Source organism: Alosa pseudoharengus, unplaced genomic scaffold (assembly GCF_046254945.1).
Source record: "Alosa pseudoharengus isolate Yale_2024_CS ecotype anadromous, Long Island Sound unplaced genomic scaffold, YU_APseudo_1.1 YU_APseudo_1.1_scf_9, whole genome shotgun sequence".
Classification (NCBI taxonomy): domain Eukaryota; kingdom Metazoa; phylum Chordata; class Actinopteri; order Clupeiformes; family Clupeidae; genus Alosa; species Alosa pseudoharengus.
In genome coordinates this window covers 8,636,668-8,657,115 of record NW_027468881.1, presented here as the reverse complement: position 1 = coordinate 8,657,115, position 20,448 = coordinate 8,636,668, and the positions used below count along the sequence as shown (strand labels likewise).

The 20,448-nt window shown below is 43.5% G+C and overlaps 2 protein-coding genes across 3 annotated transcripts in view; one reads left to right on the top strand and one right to left on the bottom strand.

The window, feature by feature from the left end:
* LOC143114553 (choline/ethanolaminephosphotransferase 1-like) overlaps positions 1-6,708 on the bottom strand; it is an 8,802-nt gene extending 2,094 nt beyond the window's left edge. Inside the window, exons 1-9 of the mRNA XM_076276218.1 lie at positions 6,502-6,708; positions 5,396-5,850; positions 4,183-4,330; positions 3,824-3,965; positions 3,242-3,326; positions 2,223-2,354; positions 1,924-2,082; positions 989-1,114; positions 1-716 (exon numbers count right to left, since the gene is read on the bottom strand). The exon at positions 1-716 is cut by the window's left edge and continues 2,094 nt beyond it. Coding sequence (XP_076132333.1) covers positions 594-716; positions 989-1,114; positions 1,924-2,082; positions 2,223-2,354; positions 3,242-3,326; positions 3,824-3,965; positions 4,183-4,330; positions 5,396-5,755 — 1,275 coding nt within the window. The 5' untranslated portion in view covers positions 5,756-5,850; positions 6,502-6,708 and the 3' untranslated portion in view covers positions 1-593. The remainder of the gene's footprint in view (positions 717-988; positions 1,115-1,923; positions 2,083-2,222; positions 2,355-3,241; positions 3,327-3,823; positions 3,966-4,182; positions 4,331-5,395; positions 5,851-6,501) is intronic.
* A 671-nt stretch (positions 6,709-7,379) lies between these two features.
* stk38a (serine/threonine kinase 38a) lies at positions 7,380-19,940 on the top strand. Of its 2 annotated transcripts, none has more exons than XM_076277376.1 (14): positions 7,380-7,422; positions 10,746-10,887; positions 11,144-11,195; positions 11,451-11,573; positions 11,709-11,792; positions 12,117-12,240; positions 12,710-12,864; positions 13,332-13,434; positions 13,729-13,790; positions 14,744-14,861; positions 15,107-15,230; positions 15,714-15,809; positions 15,963-16,057; positions 16,267-19,940. In XM_076277376.1, the coding sequence occupies exons 2-14, from the start codon at positions 10,757-10,759 to the stop codon at positions 16,398-16,400; spliced, it is 1,401 nt and encodes a 466-aa protein (XP_076133491.1). In that variant the 5' UTR covers positions 7,380-7,422; positions 10,746-10,756; the 3' UTR covers positions 16,401-19,940. The 2 variants fall into 2 exon arrangements, with proteins under 2 accessions (XP_076133491.1, XP_076133490.1); XM_076277375.1 differs by having other exon boundaries at positions 13,332-13,440.
* Positions 19,941-20,448: the final 508 nt, after the last annotated feature.

Genomic DNA, 20,448 nt, shown 5'->3' with positions numbered 1-20,448 from the left:
GCTTTTTTTGTCTCCCTCTGCAGGCCACAGGGTGAATCGCTCTTCACTGTGACCTGGGAGGAAATCCTGTAGCTACAGCTGACTAAGCACCAGCGGCTTGGCCATCAGCAGGAGAGCACATAACATGGTGGAGAAGCCATCATGGCTACATTTAGAAGAGTGACTGTAAAAGAGAACTGCAATAATAATACGCTTAGAATGGTGGTTGACCGTTTAGCATAAATTAAGTTTAGTTGGGGGTGGTAGTCGTGACAACTGTGGGGACTAGAGGTAAGCATGTTGTCATGACAACTATGAAGCTACAGTCGACATCGCATCGCCATAGTGGCCACAGTTCCACTACAGACATGACCCAGTCTGGACACTGTTAAATGTGTTCCATGATCTTATAACCATCTACGAGATTTGAGTTGTCCCAAAACAAAGAAAAAAGGGTCGCAGCCAATCCCTGCTGCTGGTGGGCGGAGTTGAGTTGAGTGACTAAGGATTACCTCGGGCACGCCTTGTGTGCCTCTTGAGTTTGGAATTTGATTGGCTGCTCATACGTTCCTTGAAAGACGAGGGCCAGCAGGGGGCGGGACCGTGAGCGCCGGCTAGTGGTGGTTCTGCTGGCCACTGCGAGTAGTCGTGATGCGAAAGACGCAGATGTTCAGGTGGGTGGCGATCTGGTTGCAGACGCTGACACAGTACCGCACCAGATCCACAGCTGACAGGAGCTTCATCAAGCAAGAGACAGATGGACAGAGAGGGAGGTAGAGATAGAGAGAGAGAGAAGGGAGGGAGAGAGAGAGAGGGGGAGAAGGGAGGGAGAAAAAGAGGAAAAATAAAAGGGACATTGTGCGATTAATGATTAATCTAAACAGTGTTAGAGCAAAGTCTTTTTTTAACCGCACATTTGAGCATAGCTGTGAGTTTGTACAGCTGTGAAGAGCACGTGGACCATGTTGTGAGAGCGCCTCAGTGAGCGCTCGGCTGCATCTGCACTTACTATGGTGATCCACAGCATGACGTATTGGTCCACCACACTAGTCACACACTGGTTGAGGCACAGCAGCACGGGGCCTAGGAAGGCCAGGTCATACAGCCGCATCTCACTCTTGGTCATGTGGGCAACCTGGACGAAAAAACACATCACGGTTAGGGCGAGCCAAGGGTGTGCGTGTTGGTGTTTGTGAGTGAGTGAGTGGCTGTCTCAAACTGCATACTTCCGTCCTTACACTGCTAGTGTGCACTGAGCACTTACTTCCGTAGTGCCCACTTTTTGATAGAGCACACTTATGTTAAAACATTTACCGGAAGTGGCACCCGTTTAGTGCGAGTAGTGTCCATTGTTCTACACTGAACTTTTTGACCGTTATTAGGTTGTAGTTTTTGTATTATCTGCACTATATACTGAAACTAAGTATTTAAAGTGTGCAAGTAGGCGGTTTGAGACACAGCCAGTGACAGAGTGAGTGAGTAAAAGATCATTAGTATCACATTAGCCCTGTATTTTAAAACATCAAAAGGCAAAAAAGCTGTTTGAATGTGGAAGGTGAAAGCAGACCTGGCTGCGTAGAGAGGCTAGGCTGTAGCCTAGGCTATAATCAAAGTGCAGTTGAAACAGCAGTATTTCCTTACTGAATGTAGTCATTATTCAGACCTCAGGTGTGTATTTATGACAAAGGCCATAAACACCGTACTCTTTATTTGTAGGTTTTAATTTGTTTTCTGTTTCTTTCTTCAGCATCCTTTCCTGCTATTGTATACTTAGGTTTTTGTTCATTCATTTCATATTTTCTTAATTGAATATTATTATTATTATTATTTACATCATTATTTACATTATAACCACTATTTATTTATTTTACTATTGCTTTGCCAATACTGTACTGTACTGAACTGAACTGAATTGAATTGAAAGAGAGAAAGTGGGACACTCACCACTAATTTGTTGGTGATCTTGGCAGACACAAAGCCAAAGGCCAGAATGAACAGACAGGGGTGCTTCTGAAAGAGCTGTCCAGAGGACTTGTAGTAGATGAGGGACGCCAGTGTGATCACTGTTCCTATGTGGAAGCCTGGAGACAACACACTGGTTCCCTGCAGGGTGAAGAACAAATGAGCTAAACTGACAACAGCACAGCTATCTTTCAAAGCAACAGGTGCAGCTCTACATTAGCAGTGGATTTTCTCTTTTCCTTATGAACCTTGGAGAAATCTGAGTTTGTAGGTATACTCACTGCGATTGTGGAGCCATTCTTGCCCACACCTCCTCCAAAAATAACCCGAAAGTAGTTGGTACAGGAGAAGATGGCCCCCAGAACTGTAAGTATGGCAGGGATTATCTTAATAGGCATCTGAACTACCGGGAGCTGAAAGAGAAGCAAGGAAGATTATTTACATCAATCTACACTCACTCGAAAATCTGACAAAGTTATATTATAAATGTTGTAAATTAACCATATATATAGTTTTGTTTTCAACTATAAACTTTTGTTGTGCACTGAGCTTATAGCAGTATGTCAATTCTATCCTTCAACCATCACACAGAAACTGCAAGGACCAGGAGGACAAATGTGAACATAAATAACTACAGCAAAAAGACATGCATTAGATTAAACAGAGAAAAAAAGAGTCACACCATAACATTTTAAGTACATTAGATTTCTTATGTATTCCTCAGAGCACAAACATTCTATACATTTCCTAATTTTTGCAACGGTTAATCAATAACTTAATTCATGGTTTAAGGCAAACTGAGAGAAGAATGTATCAAATACTTGACTGAATTACTGTGCGACTGATAATAACACAGATGAAAGTCTGGAGTCTGAATGTTTGCTCACTTCAACTACTTCCTTCACTTATTAACTCTGTTAGATTATGGTTATTCATTCTTCCTCGTTTCAGTTTACAGACAATTCTGTGGCTGATTTTGGCTCTTTGTCTGTGCATCAGGTAAGCCAACATTTTTCAGTATTGTGTATAGGGCCTAGAAATACCTTTCTAATCATGGTTATGTTACATGGCTATGTTTATTTGACAAAGATTACTGACATACTTCACTTTATGATTATTAAATGTACAGATTTAAATTAAGCAAGTTAATTCTGTTCATGTAGATAGCACTGAATTAGCAAATTATTTTGCTTCCTTGATCTGCAGTAGGCACCCATAATCCACTTTAATACATTATAGATAATCCCATTTAATCCCATTAAAATGATCAGAATCAGCAGCCAAGTTCTTGAAGCATTACCGGAGACTGCCAGAAAGCGGTTCCTCCCACGGCGCCAAGCAGATACATGACTATTATGAAGATCTGAACTTCAGTCACATCAATACTGAGAGGCAAAGACAGAGAGCAGATACATGACTATTATAAAGATCTGAACTTCAGTCACATCAATACTGAGAGGCAAAGACAGAGAGCAGATACATGACTATTATAAAGATCTGAACTTCAGTCACATCAATACTGAGAGGCAAAGACAGAGAGCAGATACATGACTATTATGAAGATCTGAACTTCAGTCACATCAATACTGAGAGGCAAAGACAGAGAGCAGAGACTAATGAATCAACAAGGCATGATCAATGTGGAGATTCACAAAACACCAACCCTTCTGATATTAGTCAGATTTATTCCTACAGCTTTGTCTTTGGGCTGAACTACTGACACGACAGCATGACGGGCATGATTGTACACGACATATAGAAAGATTGTGCAGTGCAAACTGCCAGGGAGGAATCTGTGGGAGGGTGTGTTCTGTAGAGGAGTTCCGTGATAAAAATTAGCACAGGGACGCAGGGGGAGATGCAGAGCCGTCAGTGCACTTACATGCCAAAGCGCAGTGTGCCGGAGACGTAGGTCTGCCAGTGGGCGCAGTAAAACATGAACATGCCCGCGAAACAGCAGAAGAACATCCACCCGGGATGGGTGCCCAGCTGCACGGCAATGCACGTGCCCAACACCACAAACACTAGGAGGGAGAGAGACAGTGGCATAAAGAACAAGAGAGGAGGAGAGACAGTGGAAAGAGTTTAAGCTTATTTTACAGTAATGACAGATGTCTTAGGAATGAGGAAGTGTATGATAACCCAGAGCCAAGACAATAGCACTTTAAGCACAGTGAGACATTTTCCCAAGTGCAGCCAAGCACTGCAGAACCCCCAGGAGGACAAAGAGGACACAATCACCGGTGGAGAGCGAGTCACAGCCGTGGTCGAAAAGCTCCCCCAGTGGCGTGCTGCTGTTGGTGCGCCTCGCCTGCTTCCCGTCGATGGCGTCCAGAGACTGGTAAATGAAGAGACCCACAGCACAGGCAAAGTACACCCACGTGGGAGCCTGAGAGACAACAACAACAACAACAACAAGGAGGTTTGTTTTTCTGCACTGTGAAAGCCGTCCCATTATCCCCCCCCCCCCCGTTGGGCTCAGAGAGTAGTTTAGGCTGCATCATCATCTGGTTCAAATAAGACCTTTTCTTGTACTTCCTGTTCCTGTTAGCATTGAGTAAATGTCGCTCATGAGGAGAGAGAGACAGGGGTTTCACTGCTATAGGGGAATGCTATCTTAAGACAGCATATACCGGTACGTAAGCTTTTTATCGCCACACAGAAAGTGCTTTGCCTGTGTGATTGGAGCAAAGCTGATTGGCTGATTTTCAAACTCACACACATCGCAAGTTAGCGACAAATCTCTGAAGGCATTAGCACCTTCAGATACCCCAGGCTAAAGGTAAAAGTTGCAGAGATTGTGAAGATGGAACAGATAAACCAGGGACAGATAGAAGGGGAAGGGTCAGATGGAGCAGGGACAGAACGATAGGGGCAAACATAGGAGTTCTAGAAGCAGCTTTCTCTAGAAACAGAAAAGGAAGGATCTGAATGGGCCGTGGGCAAGTTGCATGTAATATTCATCAGGAGTGCCAGACTTTTCAAGGTTTCATTGTAGATTACATGTTGACATTGAGGGATACCTAAAGAAGGAGCGCATGATCACACACACACCTTATGCACTTCACTAAATGACCTTAGACAAACATGAGCCCATCAAAAAGGCTTACATCTACAAGTTTTATACTAAATAATCCCATCCTTTACACCGAGAGTTTCAGCCAATAAAACCCTCCACTGATCACATTGCACATAATTATAAATCAATTTTATCGAAAGGATCACCACAACTATTCTGAATTCATAGCCATGTTGTCTTCTCTCTTTCCTCTGCTGAGCAAAGCCAACACCATTGTTCTGTTTTAAGACAGTTGGGAGCATCTAGACAAACTAACTGTTAGGCAAATGACAACCTTATCTCTGTCCATGACAACGAGGTATAACCCAAGCCAGAAACCTTTTGCATTACGGTGATACTGATGCTGACTTGTGTCGCAGGCTCTTGTCAACATACCTGCTCAGAGGCAGTGGGGCAGTAGTAGACCAGTACCAAGGTGGTAAGGATGTTGGTGGCAAGGCCCACAATGGTGATGAGGTTGGGGGCGATCCATGTGGGCACACGGGCCACCAGGCCCTCCCAGTATGGCTGCATGCTGGGCTCCAACAGGGAGTGGCCCGCGCTGCTGTAGCGGTGCCCCTCCAAGCGCTTCAGCTGTTGACGCGAGAGGTGCCCAGCTGGCAGGTCCAACATTCGGTTCAGCACAGACACCCCAGCCGGGGCACCGGAGCCCGAGTCACTGCTGGAGCCTCCGTCAGAGTCTGTGGGGGCCTCAGCCCTGCCCCGGCGGGTGCGCTTACCGGCACTGCCACTCATTTTGAAGGGTTATGAGCAGCTTGATGATGTGACGTACACTGTTGCTACAGATGCCTCCACCTTGCCCTGATAGTGACCACTGAAGGAGCACTCCACTGATTATGGGGTGGAGGTGAGGAGAGACAGAGACAGAGAGAAAGAGAGATGGTTTGTGAAAAGGGAACACTTGACAATGGAAACACACAAACTTGATCATATTTGCAGGCAATCAACAACGTCGGCTGCATATCTTAGGAGAGGCTTACAATACAATATTGTCTGCTGTAAGCAGGACAATAGGGGCCTGTGTCGTGTCATGGCACAACACACCGGCCCGGCTGAAATAATCACTGCTGCTAGCCGAGCATTTTGAGAAGACCTGATCTACTAAAACACACGGCTTATATTTCTCGTCGCTCTGAACAATGAATAACGCAAAGGTGTCTACGAGTGATCTGACCAACTAGCTAGATGCATTAAATTACGAGAAAGTGGCGAAGAAGGGTGAAGAAACCACCCTTTGACAGATAGCTTCTAAGCTCAATAACGTTTATCTAACTTAGTTCGCGTCATCTTCCTCTGCAGTTTCCAGCTATGAACTTACTCGCATAAAACAATCTTAACTCATACGAACTAAATGAAAAAAGACAAATGTTTGCATTATGACAGAGAAATTACCACAGGTTCAAGGTATGTGTTGCTAGCTAGAGCAATCTGATCGTTTAGCAATCTCTGTCAGTGTTGCTAGCAGTATGACATTATCTTACCTTTCCGATTCCTCCGACACGTCAGGCAACCTCGGAGTGTTTCACAAAATAGATAACCTACATGCACACGAAGGAGATATATGTTAAGAGTCGACGCGTCGCTTTGGTCGCACACAGATGGCCCAGAGCACCCTCATTCAACAGCCCAGGGCAGAACGTAATTCATGACACGGAGGCAGGCAGGCAGGCAGGGAGGAATGCTGCATGGGCAGGTCTGTTGATGTGTTATGCCCTCACAGGAAGTGTGTTAATCGTTTAAGGAGAGACGATTGCTGCCCTCTAGTGACCAGCACTTATAATCAATAGCATTTTTCCTTATTTGGGAAAATGGAAAGACTACTGTCTACCCTTCCTTTCTTTTATCTTACTCCCTTTGCATACCTTTTCAGATGTGCCAAGTCATTTTAAGTCATTTGTTCTCCATGTATAATTGTAACCCCCCCCCCCCCCCCCCACACACACACACACACACACACACACACACAAGTGAGTTGCAAGGGGAAACAAAATGTACCAATTCCAATTGTACATTAATTGAATCATGCAACGCATGATTCAAACAAAGTAAAGATTTGTGTAGCCAGGCAACACATGGCCATGCATGCCTATGTCAAAAGTCAAGGCAAAGAAAAGCATAATTTGATTAAGAATTCAGAATTAAGACAGCTGGACATTTGTTAGGTCGTATATATATTTAGAAAATGTTACGTAAGTTTTCATAACCGACACAGTACTTGAACGAAAATGTTGACTTCGTACTTGCCAACCAAAGATTCTAGAACAGAGCTCTGTTCTAGAATCTTTGTTGCCAACCAAGATACAACCTGGCGTATGCGTATGGTATGACCCAGGAAGTAATCTTGTCATTAACCGGGCATTTTACGTCACTATGTACTGAAACGATTGAGGTCGAGTCCAGAGGTAAGCAAACAAAAGTCATCTCCTCATATTTACGTGTTGAACAACTTTGTTCTCATACATATTTCTTTTAATGTGCTTGAGTTATACAGAAGTAGATAGTAATGTATTTTGTGTTGATAACATGTTGACTATTAACTTATCAACTGGCAACTCACTTGGCCAAATTTGGCTAGCAATGTAGTTTCAGAAGTAACGATAGCGAACGAGCTAGCTAGCTAGCGATAGCTAGGTTAGTTTCGGATACCAAGCAAGTCGGAAGCTAACATTGTCACCTATCCTAGGTTGTTTCTTAATAAAGGAAGTAGCTTTACGAACGTTAAGTGCTTTAGAATTTCAGGAATTAAACTGGGCCTAGGAGATATGCAAACTTTCAGAAATAACTGTATTGTAAACTTTAAAATAAACACTTACTCAGAGTTCATTTTAGTTAGTGCGATGACGGCTGGGGGTTTAAGTAGCTACCATTAGCAATGGAATTGACCAAGTAGCTAACTGGCTAAATCTGATAGCTTTCTAGTTAGCCAGCTGCACTAGACCATAGCTAGAGGCTTGTCATGAAGTAAGCTTAGTGTCTATTGTTTCAACAAGTTGTTGTGACTACATTGTTGTTGGTGATGTGTGTAAGATTAATCAGAGAAAGTCGATAAGTATAATTCGATGATTGTTCAGTGGTCAGGTAGAAAGTGATATTTGACGTGGTTAAACATTTGACAAGGTGGCAAGCAACGTTAGATCAGCAGCTAGCATACCATTGCCAACCAACTAACGATACATAGGGGTACATGTTTAACCAGTGTGTTTGGTTGGAAACTGCAGCAGAGCTGCACATTCTTAAAGCTGAAGCACGGTAACCCTCTCTTTGCAATCCAGTTTGCCCCACACTGCTCTTATGTCTAGTATAAACGTAAATCGGTTGAAATGGAAGGTGACACTTTTATTAGTACCGTGTACAGCTCCCATCACAGGCATGAGTAAATCAAGGTTAATCCGTAAAATAATCCCTCCTAACGCAAAATATAGCAACCGCAGTCTGTTGTTGCTCGCCTGGTTCATGAAATCGCGTTTCAGCAGAGTGGGGGAACTGGTTGTTGACGTTGTTATAAAATTGTTGTCATGCTTAACTTACTTCCAATGTTTTATCTCCTGTACTGTACTTCCTCACCTCTATTTCGGTTTCATGTAGCATGGTTATTTGTGATGTATAGCCTACACTTAAATAAGTGTTCTCCATACATCGATTATAGTACTGTTTGACAAAGATTACAGTAACGTCTGGCAGGGAAACGCCAATGACTTGTGGAATTAAATTTATGCTTATAATGGTTTACTTGAGTAACTCTGTCTTTATATATAGCCTTTGGTGTTTTTGTCACTGTGTCACACGTTCGATTGAGAGTCAAGCAGGTTGATCTCCAATTTAAGGCCTGTGAAACCTGCATCCTAGTATTGCATAATTCACCTAGGCCAGGGGTATTCAATTAATCTTCAGCGAGGTCCAGTTACGGAACATTTCCTCAAGCAAAGGTCCGGAGCATCGTAATGTTTAACGTGCGTGTTTAGGCTATGTATATGTACAGTATGTATGTATAATATTAGGATGGATAGATGGAGCCTAGTTGTAGATAGATAGATAGATAGATAGATAGATACTTTATTGATCCCCAAGGGGAAATTCAAGAAATAGAAGAGTGTAGGCCTAGGCCTAATGTTTAATGTGAAATAAAAAGAAGTAGCCTAAAAGGCAACATTCGAAATGAGGAGAAATAAGGCAAGATAAGAGTAGCCTAATTGGGGAGAAAAACTGAGTAGCCTTGGCTATTTTTAAGATCTTAACGTGAACTTAAAATAAAATTTGAGCTGAGACAAGGATGGATATTCCACAGCTGGTTCCTTGAACCCATTAATCAGCAAGTTTAATTTATTTTTTTTAGTTTTTTTTATGTTGACCCGAAATCCTGGAAACCCAGGAATATCACGTTGTTGGGCAGTGAATGCATGTAGGCTTAACTAGATTGTGGTGGATCAATCATATTGCCTTCTTAAATCGTAAAATATTCTGTGGTCTCAGTTCACTGTTGAATGGGCCTATAGCCTACCCTATGCTTGCTCAAAATATATGCTTTGTCTAGTAGAGGTGCTTCAAATTGGCGCTTAAAATCGCCTGTCTCAGAATATAGAAGAGGTCCAGGGCAATTCCGCGCAAAACTGTCACATCCATATTTAGTTGGCGTTACGGACGTGACAGTTTTGCGTGGTATTGCCCCCGTATCGTTATATAAAGCTCTGTTCTCGCTCTCTAGCTTTCTCCTCTTTGAGCAATCGATGATTTGAAAATAACTTACTTATCGTTAACTTAGATATCCATCTGATTGTTTCTCGTCCCATCTCCTCTCCTCGCTCGTTTCAGGCTATCAGTCTCTTCTCCATAGTAGGCTACTTTACTCACTGACTCGACTTTATCAGAATTCACAGATTTCACGGGCTGAGTAGCAGCAAGCGAAATGATGGTTCCTGAAGCTCCTGAAGTAAATGCTGTTATCCTAACCAACGAAACATTTAGCGCAGCTTTGAAATCTTACGTGAAAATCTAAATTAGGCTATTATGGTCTGGGTCCGGATAGGATCACGTCACGGTCCGGACTCGGACCGCGGTCCGCCATTTGGTGATGGCTGACCTAGGCTATATGAAAAAAGGCCACTTGATGTGATGATATATGGGACAACATTTTGAGCAATGTTGCTGGGCAACCACATAACCAGTGGTCTTCCATGTGGTCTGATTGGATGATAATGACAATTTGCCTGCTGAAGTTCTGCAGAAGTGTTTTTGTCAATATTAATGGGAAACATGCCTGAACAACAATACTCAATAACATTGCTCAAAAAGTTGCCTTGTGTATCAGCTTTAGTGATACAAAAGAGTATTATGTTTTAGGCTATTCTTTTTCTTGTTTGTCAAGCAATTATATTATGCTTAGCACCTTATTATGGTCCATGCATCATGTGGTCAGACCTTTGTAATCACTTCACATGCTCTTTACATTTTTACATTTCTGTGAGTGAGTTTTATGTATGTGAGATATATATGTGTGTATGTGTGTTTGTTGTGTTATGGTTGTATAAGCTAATAGATGCCTAACATTATCTATCCATCTATCCATCTATCCATCTATCTATCTATCTATCTATCTATCCACTACACTACACTACATACACACACTCTCACCATCCATACTTTTAAGACCTAGCATACAGTTGACAGTGATCTCCCCCACCCCCCTTTACAGCCTGTTCATGAGCCCTCTCTGGTCTCCCTTCCATAGTGACCATAACCATGGCAATGACGGGCCAGTCGTCCTTCACCACCATGAGTAATCATACCAAGGAGCGCGTCACCATGGCAAAGGTGACGCTGGAGAACTTCTATAGCAATCTGATCGCCCAACACGAGGAGCGGGAGATGAGGTGAGTGCTGCACTGCAGGCAGCTGGTGTTAAATGTATTCTCTCACCACCCCTGGGTGTGAGATGTGGCGCAAGTACACAAACACTGGACAGACACACGCCACATAATATTTTGAATAGGTAGTACTGGCAGCAGGACTAGAATGGGATGTAGGATCTTTGCTTGGCCAGTTATAAGAGTCCTCACATATCATTTGTGACTAAATAATTGATTACTATGATCAGTTGCATGAAAACTACTCAATTGTCTCATTTAGGCAACAAAAGCTTGAGAAGGTCATGGATCAGGAAGGACTGATTGATGAAGAGGTGAGTTATTTGGATGTTAAGTCTAAGCCCTGAAAAGCTATCTCTTGTCATGTACACACTCGTACCGTTACTTTCCCATGTTGAACTGGTAGCAGCATGTGTGTGATGTTGTTTTCTCTTGTCATCTATCACCTACTGTCTCCAACTCCACTGTGTAATGTCGTGTGTAGCGGGATATGAGGAGGAATCTCTGTACAGACCTGTGAAAATTAATTTCCTTCAAGGCGACAGTAAACTAACTAACTTCCTGTGCAGAAGCGAATCCGGCGTTCCCAGCATGCCCGCAAAGAGACAGAGTTCCTTCGGCTCAAAAGGACACGCCTCGGACTTGAAGACTTTGAGTCACTTAAAGTAATTGGCCGGGGAGCCTTTGGTGAGGTAAGATCTTCAGCTGTTTTCAGTCTGCCACATGACACTCTTCCTACTGTATATTTATAATAAAACATTACATTTCCATTTTTACATTTACATAATTTTTTAAAATACTTTATGTACTTCTTTCCACCACAATAGGTGCGTCTGGTTCAGAAGAAAGACACAGGGCATGTCTATGCCATGAAGATCCTTCGCAAGGCAGACATGTTGGAGAAGGAACAGGTAAGGGCCAAACTCTACACCCTCACAAACCCCAAATCTCATTCATACATGCAGGGCCTAGCGGACACTCTAGATTGGAATGCCACTTAGGAGATCGTGCACACCCAGTAGTCATGAGAATTGTATAAAAATAATAACGCCTTATTTATAGAGCACTTTTCAAACTCAGGATGCAGCTCAGAGTGCAGTGACAGTGCTTTTTCAAAAACAAAGAACAAACAAGCAAACAAAATGATCATGCCAAAGAAAACGGTGAATAACAGACCAACACCCACATACTAATTTTGTGTGTGTGTGTGTTTGTGTGGTGTCATGGTCATGCAGGTGGGACACATCCGAGCAGAGAGGGATATCCTGGTGGAGGCAGACAGCCAGTGGGTGGTGAAGATGTTCTATAGCTTCCAGGATAAGATGAACCTTTACCTCATCATGGAGTTCTTACCAGGAGGTACAGTATATTTATATTATTTATGCATTGATTTATGCATATGTTTTGATGTAAAGTAGGGATCAAGAAACCTTTTTAGCTAAATAAATGCCAAACTATGTTTTTTTTTTTTTTTTTATAGGCTCATAGGTAGTTTGATGCGTCTACTTTTAATGTTAGGCCTACCGTTTTGCTATTATTCTGTATAAGGTAGAAATTATGACACTATTTTAAAAAAAAATACTCCTATGAGCTATATCCAGCAAAAACAGCAAGACTTTACTTGTGTAATGTGTCACCTGCAGCATACTTCAATATTACGCTGATTTGAGAAATGCTTAAGGTCTAAGGTGAGAGAAAACTACCTCCATATGTGTCCCATGTATGGAGATGGAATTGTCTAACTATAGGCTGCATTCCACTGGAGCTTTTCCCATGGTTTTTATACTCTTGATGTAAAGTGTGTTTGTGTGTGTGTGTGTGTGTGTAGGAGACATGATGACCCTGCTGATGAAGAAGGACACCCTCAGTGAGGAGGCCACTCAGTTCTACATAGGGGAGACGGTGCTGGCCATTGACTCCATCCACCAGCTGGGTTTCATCCATAGAGACATCAAACCAGACAACCTGCTGCTCGACTCCAGAGTAAGTGAACGTCCTATGCACGCTAAAACACCGCACTCTCACTCTTTTTGTACAATGGGTGTGTTTTCAAAAAGTTGCAATACTACAAAATGATAAATATGGTCGCACTTCAGAATATGGTTGCACTTCAGCCATCAGTGTCTGACTTCTCTATGCGCTTCCTTGTTGTAGGGATGTCCCTTTAATTCCATTAAAAGTGTATTTACATATAAATTCTTAAGAAACTAAAATTGTATTAGATTTCATTCTCCAGATGTTATGCATCTCTGTTTCACACATGATCTATAGACCTTCACATATGTTATTCATTTTCACAACCTCTAAGCAACATGTTTTTAATGTTCAAATCATGCATTGTACTGTTTACCGGAGCATAGTCAACTCCCTCAGTGGATATCAACCCATGTAGAGTTACAGTGGCGTTCTGCAACTTGAGACGGTTAATAACTTCTGTTTGTGTGATGCAGGGCCACGTCAAGCTGTCGGACTTTGGGCTGTGCACTGGTCTGAAAAAAGCTCACCGCACAGAATTCTACAGAAACCTCAGTCATAGCCTCCCTAGTGACTTCAGTAAGTGTGCGTACACACACTTTCTTACAACGCATTCTGTTTTGGGATCAAAAGTGTCTTGTTTGTGGTGAAAGTGAGAGATCGTGTGTGCAATATAGGTGAGCCCCAATGACCTCTGAGTGGAGACGTTGCGGGTGAAGTTGGGAAAGAGTGAAGCTTGCTGCTACTAGGGGTTTGTTAACAGCAGTGGCATTTTGGGGATGTTGTGAATTGGATGGGTTGAGGGCTTACACGTGTGTGCAATGGTCACTGACGTGTGTGTGTGTGTGTGTGCGCACGCTTCTCTCCTGGTAGCTTTCCAGAACATGAACTCCAAGCGGAAAGCCGAGACGTGGAAACGAAATCGGAGACAGCTGGTGAGACTTCTTTCACCATCCAGCACAGGCACACATATGGATAGAACACACCCACACCGGCCTCCTAAACACATGCTAGACAGAGGTCATCTTTTTAAACGCCAGTGTTTCCCACAGAATTGGATTCAATTTGTGGCGGTAGCTGACTTTGACAAGGGGGGGGGGGGGGTGGTGTATTAAGATCGCCTTGGTAGTGTATAGTGTATCGCCTTGGTAGTGTATAGGTCTAATTGAGTGCCTGTCACTTTAAGACGTTTGAGGGAACCCTTGCAATTGTAACACAGTTGAAAGGCTGCTGATGTGTGGATGCAATTCATAACGTTTTCTACATAGTTAAAATAAAGGTTCACGTACTTCTCCTTGGGACAAGCACTTTTGAACAACAATCCTTCAACAATCGTGAATATTGTGTTAAATGCACATGCAGAGGAGTGGCAGCAGTCTACGAGAGAGAGCGGGGCGGGGCAAGGATAGGCTGCGTGCGTAAAAAGCGCAGCTCAATGGCAATGCAAGGATTTGACCTTATATTTAATTTGAATTAAATTAAATTAAATTAAATTAAATTAAATTAAACATAGAATATTAATCTGTGGCGGCCGATTTTTATTTTGTGGCGCCCCGCCACAGATTAGTCAATGTATGGGAAACACTGAACACAATCAGCCATGTTTGGACATGGTGATCTCTGTGCTTTGAAGTCTGAAATGGAAAGATGAACCTGACAGGTCCCATGTGGAGTGTGGACACACTTGTCTCTACTTTGCTGAGACAAACTCAGCCAGTGATACTCTCTAACCTGTCAGGTTAAAGATTAGCTTGTCATCAGGACTAGAGGACGACAGAAAAATGACTAGTCTGTTGTTCAGTAATCCATCTCTGGATACATTGTTTGTTTTTTTTAATTATTATTTCTCTCCCTGTCATGTCTCTTCCTTGATGTACGGCTGTTATAGGCCTTTTCTACTGTGGGGACCCCTGACTATATTGCCCCAGAGGTGTTCATGCAGAATGGCTACAACAAGCTGTGTGACTGGTGGAGTCTTGGGGTGATCATGTACGAGATGCTGATTGGTGAGTTAAAGCACTCTATTGTACGGTATGTGTTGATGGCTGGTCTGTTAGGGTCTTGTTTAGGCTTTGTTTCGGTTGTTCAGTTTTAGACCATGTTTAGAGGATATGTTTTGATGAATGCAAGGAACTGGTCAGACTCCAGGCCATTCATGCTTGTGGACAGTCATTTACAGGGTCTTGTGTGTTATTAGACATGCTAATTGGTGTGTGTGTGTGTGTGTGTGTGTGTGTGTGTGTGTGTGTAGGCTACCCTCCCTTCTGCTCTGAGACTCCTCAGGAGACTTACAGAAAGGTGATGAACTGGCGGGAGACACTTGTATTCCCACCAGAGGTGCCCATCTCGGAGAAGGCTAAAGACCTCATCCTCAGGTATTGTGCTTTCATTCTCTCCACTCCCCATCTGCTCGAACACGAGCCATTTGCACTGTGAAGCATCCTGAAAACCTCACCCAACAGCCTCAATACTTTGAAACTACTAAAGGGAAAAAAACCCTATACTCTAATTGGATGGATTTAGCAGTGGCGACCAGGGCCACAGCCAAGATCTTTCAAATAGCAAGGTCAAAAGATGCCGTGCTCTCCTTTTGAGAAGTCAGATTGTATCTGCAAGTGCAACTATGTGTCATGTTGCTGGTTGTGTTAATGCAGGGATGTTTTGGCTGGGATATGTCTTGTCAGCTGTATGTTCATCTAATAAATAAAACAAACCTGAAGGAAAAATAAAACAGGGCCATGGTGACCTCAGTCTTCGGTTGTAGATACGGGAACGGTTACGTCATTACATTTGCATGTGAAATGTCCACTTTTGTTGCTGAATATGAACTTAGTCTCTCTCTCTGTTCTCTGGTGTAGGTTCTGCTGTGAACCAGAAATCCGCATCGGCACCACTGGAGTGGAGGAGATCAAGACCAATGCTTTCTTTGAAGGAGTGGACTACGACCACATCAGGTACCACACACACACACACACACACACACACACACTCACACTCTCTCTCACACACACACACACACACACACACACACACACACACTAGCCTCATACTGCTGTCACTTTGAAAGGTGCTGTGATCAGGACTGATGCTTGGAACTGTGTCCTTAGGGAAAGACCTGCTGCCATTCCTATTGAGATCAAGAGCATTGATGACACCTCCAACTTCGATGAGTTCCCCGAGTCAGATATCCTTCAACCAACAGGTACTTAATACTGTTTCTAATAATGATTTATCTGTTGCCATTGCTTTATTAAGACGATTTATACCATTGCTTCATTTTTGTTTGGGCTAGTCGGTCAAGAGAGTATATGGTTATATTGAGGAGCTTGTAGGCAGTCGTGTTGGTTGGTGTTGGTTGCATGTTACCTGATATGAAATGACCTGACATGATTTTTGTTTTGTTTCTTGTAGTGGTGACCACCAACCATAGCGAGGCGGACCTGAAGAATAAGGACTGGGTCTTCATCAACTACACATACAAGCGCTTCGAGGGCCTGACGGCGCGCGGGGCCATTCCCTCCTACATGAAGAGCAGCAAGAGATAGCCCTCCTCACTCCTCAAGTCCCTTCACTCTGCAGAGGACTCTTTCCTGAGGACTGTTCGCTGCAGTCTTCTGGGTTTTGACTCTTTCCTCTACGCGTTCCTTGTCCTCCTCCTTTTTAAGGGATTTTTAAACGTTTTAATCTTGCTTTTTAAAAAACAAAACAAACACAAAAAAAACAGACTCACTCGAAAGGTCGCAACCTTTGCCGGCTAGGCCTCTGCTTCCATAGGAAGGGAAACGGGAAGGTTATCTGTTATGGTCTCTCTTCCTTCTTTCCCTTCCTCTGATCCACTTGATTGTCAGGACTTCTGGTGGCCTGCCTCTCCCACTCCTGCTCTGGCGGGATGGCCCTGATGTCCGAAGCTCACTCATGTGGAGGTGCTCTCCTCCTGCCGTCTCAGGGCTTCCACCTGCCTCTAGCACCTCCCTCCCTCCCCTATACCTCTATACCTCCATTCCTCCCCTCCTCTCTCCCCTATACCTCTATCCCTCCATTCCTCCTCTCCCCTCTCTACTTTACCTCTATCCCTCCATTCCTCCTCTCCCCTCTCTACTTTACCTCTATCCCTCCTCTCTTCTTTCTGTCTACGCTGCCCTTCTCCATCTCCATATCTTAACTCTTTCTCCTCACGTTCCTTTCACACCTTGTGCGAGTGAGTGTTCGGGCTGTTGTAGTGTCACGTGTGCCTCACTCTCACTAAGGGCTACTCTCTCTCTCTCTACTCACTACTCTCTCTCTCTCTCTCTCTCTCTCTCTCTCTCTCTCCCTCTCCCTCCCTCCCTCCCTATCTATATCTTTCTTTATTCCTTGTTAAACAAAACAAATGTCTAGACACTGGAGCCTTTCTGAATGAGCTGGACCTATGCAACTCCCTAAAGGAGGAGGAGCTGGACGTGAGCTTCTCTTGACCTTTTCAGCTTTGAATGGCAGCAGACGGGTGTGAGGGCGGTGTGAGAGCCGCACCCTAACCACGCCCCACTCACATTCAACCAAAGACCTGGAGGACGGAGACAGTTTCAGGACCAGCAGCTGACTGCCTGTCTTTCTGTCTCTCTCTCTTTCTCTGTTTTTCTGTCTGTCAGTCTCTACATCACTCCTTTGTCATTCCTGCGTCTGAGTGCCGTCTCTTTTTAGTTTAGGGTTTTTCCTCAGACTCTGCAGCATTCCACAACCTGTGGCACGCGTGTGCACGTAGTCGTGCTTTGACACAACTCCATATGTAACCTCAACTTAACCCATTTCACAGGGAACACTGGCTGTCAACACTTGAGACTTTTCCATCTGCTCTGCAAGTCAAGTACATTTGTCAAAGTACTTTAGATGTGTCCAAGGGCGCCCTCTTTAGGCCGCTGTGAATGCAGCCATTAAGTGCATGGAATGGCCATGTAGATGTGACTGAGTACTGTGATTCTCGAAACTGCTTTACTCATTTTGTCGAGGCTTTCTGAAACTTTTTGAAAGTTGTAAAAACCCAGTGACTTATAACTGGAAGCTGTTGGAAATGAATTATGTTTTGAGGTCAGACAAGCATACACAAAGTTTGACATCTAGATGTGGGTCTTTCTGTCCAGAATGCAGACACAATTTCTGTACCGCAAACTATGTATGTATTATTTAAGTGCAACTTAATTCTCAACTGCAAACACTGGTTAAGAGTCGCTAATTATGTCCAGGAAAAGAGGTAGGGCTTGTGGTTTGAGACGTGCTCATTTGAATGTAGATGACCAGACACTGGAGTCCTATGGACTTTTGTCTCCTGTCCTGTCTTATATGGAGATGATCTGCTGTCTGTCTGATCTGGGATTTGACCTTTGACTCTAGATCACTTCAGCTCTCAGTACCTTTCCTCTTCTCTCCAGCGCAATAAGTCTCTTATCTGTATTGAATGCTATGAGTACTAGGTAGTTAGAGTAGCATAGATAAGCATATCACAATAACCCTGAGATGCTGTTTGTTTGAGGAGAGGACGCCTTGAGTCTAGATCTGCCGTGAGTTTGTCCTTCGATGCTGTTATGTTCCGGAATGTAAAATCAGGACCAATCGGCGGGTCGTGTGTGCAGAGCAGAGCATGTGGCGGGGTTTTTTGTGTTTTGTGTGTAAATATGTGCACAGGAGCATGTGTTGTGATCTGTTTGAAAAAAACAAACAGGGAGTGTGTGTGTGTGTGTGTGTGTGTGTGTGATGTATGAGCTGCGCAGCTCTTAGGGGCGGGGCTTCTGCAGGTTAGGATTCCGCCACTGATGCATGCTGGGTAGAGGCTGATTTGTAAAGCAAATCACTTCTGGGGAAATTTTTTTAAAAATTGTTTTCTTTTTTTTTTTTAATTATGCTGCTTGAGTAGATTTTTTTTGCGTGATTGTTTGCGAGTGCCGAAGCTCGTATGCATTAGCTGTTAATATTGATGAGGATTTTGGGGATTTAAGTTGGGACACTGTTAATCAGAACCCTCCTCACACCGAGTGTCATCAGACTTTCCGCTGACTCACAGAAGGGACACGGACACCGTCAACCAGCCAGCACTGTGCAGAGTTACTGATAACACTGTGCCACGTTTACTCATACTGGGCTTCCCTGACACTGCTGCCTTATTACCTTTGTTAACTTGCTCAACACTGTGCTGAGTTAAACTCCCTGATTCTGTACAACATTAAACACCACCATCACCTGCATTAAAAACTGTAAACCACCAGCGCTGGAATGAACCTGGAGTGATCCAACCAGCCCAGCATTAGACACACTCAAATCACCAGCACTGCATTAAGGTCTGCACTCTCAGCACAGCACGAAGCATGTTGCACAACCAGACGTTCTGCTGTATTCAGCGTTGCATAGTGGGGTGCCTTACGGCAGTGGGCAGTGTGGGTTTGCTCTGGTGAGTGCTGGCTTGTTACACAGTTGTTTTGTGTCGAGCTCCTCCTAGTGTATAGGAGGCGTTTATCAACTGTGGGACACCTGAACGCCCAGTGGTCTTTCATTGGTGCCCAGGATTTCTCAGGATGCAGGAGGTCTGTGTGTTATACACTGTGTTACTGGTGTTTTGGTAAATGGTCGTGTAATACAGCCTGCCGGTAAGTCCACTCAGAATGGACTGATGCTGGTAGGCTGGATGCGAGTGAAATGACTTGCCTGTTTGGAGGTGGGGGAAAGTTATTTGTCCAACTGGGTGTTTGTGTGTGGTGATGGATCACTGAATGGCTAATACTCAAATTATGCACTTTTTTCAGGTAGAGAGTAGAGTTATTGGTGATAAAAAAAAAAAACATTTTTGCCTTTTTCTGCCCTTTTTCTTCATTGATTGCTGGTAAAGATGTAGTTTTAAACCAGTTAATGTACAGCGGTGAGACAATGAGCATGTATGTAGAAAGCTGCTTAGGCTGTTGGAGGCTTTTGCAATTGTTACTGGATGTGTAATGTTGCTTTTGGGTTCTTGCCCTTCCTTGTTTGAGCACCTTTCTGTGGATGGTTAACAGTTTGTTTTTGTGTGTGCTGATGACCAGTTAAAAGCAATAAAGCACCTCATGACATGAAACCCAACCAAACTTGTCCTGTCCTTGCTGTTCTTCGTCCATTCGATTGTTTACATTTTAAAAAGTCTCAGCGATGAGTCGGTGAGTGATGTTATAGTTACCTACTTGGGGGTAGCTGTGGTGCAAGTGGCAGCACCGTACCACCTTTGGGTCTCGGTGCCGATGGACACCCAGATTCAGTTCCGACCTATCGACATAAAGCCCAAAATATTTACTTAAAAAGCTACTTCTGTATGAGTTGTTGTTCATGTAAATGATCATATCCTTGAATGAAGTCTAATTTCAATATCTTTGACTAAATTTTGAGTTTTAAAGCAAAAAATGTATTGTGATCCAGGAACCACGACTGACTTTGGAAGCAATCTCAGTGAAATTACATCATTGACTGCAGTAAGTGACCACCCGCAATGCCTTCACAGACCACCGGTAGGCGTCTGAATACTGATTTCAAACCCCTACTTTGAAGTACTGTATGATGTAATGGCAATCCATATGTAGCAGTCACATGTTCTATATTAAA

Coding starts and splice junctions, on each gene's coding strand:
- stk38a (XM_076277375.1), top strand. CDS start 10,757: ATGGCAATGACGGGCCAGTCGTCCTTCACCACCATGAGTAATCATACC. Junction 12,865..13,331: donor ACCTGCTGCTCGACTCCAGA/GTAAGTGAACGT, acceptor TGTGTGATGCAG/GGCCACGTCAAGCTGTCGGA. Junction 13,791..14,743: donor AACGAAATCGGAGACAGCTG/GTGAGACTTCTT, acceptor CGGCTGTTATAG/GCCTTTTCTACTGTGGGGAC.